Source organism: Crocuta crocuta, unplaced genomic scaffold (genome assembly GCF_008692635.1).
Source record: "Crocuta crocuta isolate KB4526 unplaced genomic scaffold, BGI_CrCroc_1.0 scaffold149, whole genome shotgun sequence".
NCBI lineage: Eukaryota > Metazoa > Chordata > Mammalia > Carnivora > Hyaenidae > Crocuta > Crocuta crocuta.
In genome coordinates, this window is record NW_027551561.1 from 4,071,488 (window position 1) to 4,075,266 (window position 3,779).

The 3,779-nt window shown below is 60.7% G+C and overlaps 2 protein-coding genes across 3 annotated transcripts in view; one reads left to right on the forward strand and one right to left on the reverse strand.

The window, feature by feature from the left end:
• Nucleotides 1-173, forward strand: part of GIT1 (GIT ArfGAP 1) — an 8,669-nt gene extending 8,496 nt beyond the window's left edge. The window contains 1 exon segment of the mRNA XM_077749838.1: nucleotides 26-173. Within this exon segment, the coding sequence (XP_077605964.1) occupies nucleotides 26-173 (148 nt within the window).
• Nucleotides 174-1,372: 1,199 nt separating this feature from the next.
• Nucleotides 1,373-3,779, reverse strand: part of TP53I13 (tumor protein p53 inducible protein 13) — a 4,620-nt gene continuing 2,213 nt past the window's right edge. For both annotated transcript variants that reach the window (XM_077749648.1, XM_077749647.1), the window contains 4 exons: nucleotides 2,797-2,925; nucleotides 2,477-2,677; nucleotides 1,833-2,388; nucleotides 1,373-1,734 (listed from right to left, as the gene is read on the reverse strand). In XM_077749648.1, the coding sequence (XP_077605774.1) occupies nucleotides 1,622-1,734; nucleotides 1,833-2,388; nucleotides 2,477-2,677; nucleotides 2,797-2,925 (999 nt within the window). In that variant the 3' untranslated portion in view covers nucleotides 1,373-1,621. The remainder of the gene's footprint in view (nucleotides 1,735-1,832; nucleotides 2,389-2,476; nucleotides 2,678-2,796; nucleotides 2,926-3,779) is intronic.

A 3,779-nucleotide genomic window follows, 5' to 3' on the forward strand; every position in this document is an offset into this window, starting at 1 on the left:
CACCCCCCCCCCCCCCCCCTTCTAGCGTGCAGGGGCCTGTAAGGCATCACTCCCAGCCCCTTGCCCTCTGGGGCACCCTCAGCAAAGGGTCAGGTGGGGACACTCCAAGTGGTGCCAGTTCCCCCTACAGGCACCCCACCCCTATGAGCCAGTTCAGCCCTACTGGGGGCTGAGCCGGGGGCATCCCCTCCTTTGTACATAATCTCTGTGGATGTCCCCTGCCCTGTAGCCACCAGCCCCCCTGCTGCTCTCCTTTAATGCCAAACGGCCCCTGCCTCGGGCACAGGCACCAACCTGTGTTCCCAGGGTCCCTAGCAGCAAACAAACACTGGAAAATCTTTTTTTTTTTTCCTCTCTCTCTTCTCTTCCACCCCTTAATTTTAACATTGTGGTAACTGAGTGTCCCTGCGTGCCTGTGTGTGCGTGTGCGGGGCGGCAGTGCCGTTCCGGAGGCCTGGCCGATCCGGGGTTTTGTGAAGGGTGAGGGGACCAGAGTTGGGGGTCAGTCCCCCCCCCTCCCATCCTGGGGCTAGGGACTGCTGGTAACCAGCTGGGGTCCTAGCTGTTGCCTCCCCCCACCGGTCCCCCCGCTCATACCCCTTCTCTATGAACTTAACAAAAAAAACAAAACCACTTCCCTGCATCTCTCCTCGCCCCCCTCCCTCGTGGAGGGGGCTGTGCTGGCTGGGGCAGAGAACTGAGCACCTGAGCCTGGGGCTGGCTCCCCAGGGTCCCTGACTCAGCTGAGAGGCCCCTCCCCGTAACCTCTGAGAGGCCAGCACCCGCCCTGGGGTATCTGGGTATCTGGAATCTGGGCCGCAGCCTGGGAAGGCTGGAGAGGCAGATGGCAGTGCCTACCAGCCCGTCTCCCCGTCCTGCCTCTGCCAGGGGCCAGGCTGTACCTGTGTGGTGGTGGTGGGTGGGCTGTCAAGACGTGTCATGTACATTTGTATCAAAAATAAATAAGTGACCATGTGCTGTTGCTGAGGTTTAGAGGATTTGCGGGTGGGAAAGGAGGAGGTTGGGGAGGTGGCGGGCACGAAAGGGACAGAGACAGACCTGGCAAGGGCAGGAGGCAGATGAAGACTACAGCTGCTCCAGACCTGGAACTTGCAAGGAAAGCCCTTGTGTTCTAGAAAAGAAGCTGGGAAATAAAGTGTCAGTAACCACCACCACCGCCTTCTCGCCCCCCCCTCCCCCCCCAAGGTAGCTAAAGGGTCCCACCAGGCTCCTAAAACTCTGGCTGAGGCCAGGAAGGCTGGTGGGTGCCTAACTCGATTTTCTAAGCTCCCACTTCGAACAAAACCGAAATGGCCTAGGAGGGGTCCTCGGGTGGGAGTGTCTGTGTGGCAGATGCACAGGCTCAACTCCAGACTCTACTAAAATAATTTAATTAGAAACACAGGCAAGGAAGGCTGAAATGGCCCATTTCCTTCCTCCCACCCACTCCCGCCCCCGCAGCAAACCACACCTTAAGGACAAGCCCCTTTGCAATGCTTAGGCAGGAGTGCTCCATCTGGCCACCTGGGGGCGGTCCTGCGCAGGGTCCACGTGGCAGAGGTCGCGGCCTCCCCCGGGGCGGAGAAACCAAACCCGCCAAAGTGGCAGGGCTGGGGTCGGGTCAGTCGGAGCTGTCCCCATCTGGGCCGCTGTCCGGCGTGGGCGGGAGGAGGGGTCTCCGGCGGGAACGCTTGGGCCGGCGCGGGAGCGGCAGCAGCCTGCGCTTCAGCACAGCTACGGGCAGGGTGGGGAGCGGTCGGTGGTCCGCAGGGATGCCCTGGGGGCCCAGGGCCAGGTTGGAGGGATGGGGAGTAAGGAAGGTAACTTCTCACCAGCCACCGTGTCCTGGCTGTCCGCTGTGGGCTCCCAGTAGATGCTCTCCCCGCGGCGGAAGTTTCGGTGCAGCCGCGTGCAGAGCGTGGCCAGAGTGAGCAGCACTAACAGGAATGTCAGGGCCATGGCAGCCCAAGCAGCCTCCTCCGTGCGCGGGGTGGGGCCCCGGGCTACCCGCGGGGGCGCTGCTGCCCGAGGGGCTGGGGAAGCCTCATTTGGACAGGTACAGCCCCCTGGGCTGCTCTGCCCTTTGGGCACTTGGGCCCGGATCCTAGAGCTGGCATTGCCTCCAGCCCCCTCATGCAACAAGGGGAGAGTGGGCCCAGAGGGGGCATCACCCCCCTCACCCCGGGCTGCCAGCACGGGCTGCTTGGCCTCCAAGCTCCTTGGCGAGGCAGGGGGGAACCTCAGGGCTGAAGGCGTGGGCTGGAGGCCAAGAGCGGCCCGCAGCCCACGCCTCTTGGCACCACCAGGAGAGAGGTGCCTGGACCCTCTAGCCGCCTCCTCTGCACCGGGGGGTCGCCAGCTCCGCAGCGTAAAGGCCAAAGCCGGAGCCTTTGGGGAGAGAGACAGCAGTCACCCTTTTCCTGCCCAGATAACCCAACGACCCTGCCACCAACCAAGCACAGCACCACTCACTCACCTGCAGACACCCTCTCCAGCACAGCCTCCCTCTACCTGGCCTTGGCACCAAGGGAGAGGACCCAGAAAGGCTGCCAGAGCAGAACCATGCCTTCTTCCTCAGCCTCCGCCGCCGCCGCCTCCTCTTCAGCCAGTGGGCAGCCCAGGCTGGCTCTACCCGTGCCAGCTCCAGCACCACCCCCCACGCTGCCAGCACCAAGGGCTACGAGAGGAGAACGCAGTTCAAGGTGGGGAGTGCGCAAGAGGCAGTCCCTGCGTTTTCCTTTCTCGCACGTGGGGCTGCAGCCTCTGCCAGTCGACCGCCTTTCATGCACCGCTTACCCGCTCCTGAGTGAGGCTGGAGTCCGGGGCCAGTGAGGGCTGGGCCACACAAACGTGGGCCAGGAGGGCAAGCTGGAGCTTCAGCCAAGGGTGCGTACAGGGGTGGTAGAGGAAGCGGACATCCTCAGCCTGGAGTAACGGCACGGAGACATGAAGCCAGGCCAGGCGACTCTGAGAATCCCCAGTTCTCCCATCCCGGGGGCCAGAGCTTTATTAAAGGGATCCCCGAGGGGCCAGATGACCCCCCTTCAGGGCCTCTGAGCATTTTCAGCCCTGAGCACTCCCCACCAGGCGCCACACCTCAAAGCTCACAACTTCCATGACCGGAGGCCCTGGTTAACGCTGTCAGAACAGTCTTCAGCTGTCTTTCTCTGCACCTGTGACAGTGGCTCCACGGGTCCCCAGTCTAGACGGTAAGCATTCCCAAATGGAGTCCACGTCTCCTATCTACTGATCTATCTATATATTCAATCTTCCCAGAGCATCCAAATGCAGGGCATCCAAGCAGCAGGTGCATGATTCCATGAGGGAAACATTTCATCAATTATTAATTATTCTTTGATTGTGCTGACCTAACGCTCCACACTGTGCCAGATGCTACAGGAGATGCCAAAACACAATGCCTGGTCTCTGCTTGCAGGGAATGTAGAGGAAACTCAGGGCAACAGAACTAATGCAAAGGAGAGAACCAACTAATAAAACTCAAAGCGATGAGCTGTTCAGCTATGAGAGAGAAGTTGTAAGCACGACAAATTTGGAGAAGGTGAGGAATAAGGGCTGATGTAATGGGGCGAGTTCTCGAAGGAAGAGGGGACTCTTGCACTGGGCTTTGGAGGTAGATGGGATGGAGGGCAGGGAGCCCACTCCAGCTTCCGGTCACCATAGGCCAGGTGTGGAGAGAAAGTGGCAGTAAAGGTACAGCAGTGGGAAGAAGCCCACACAGCTGGTGGGGAGACCAAGATGACTGGAGAAGAACCAAAGCT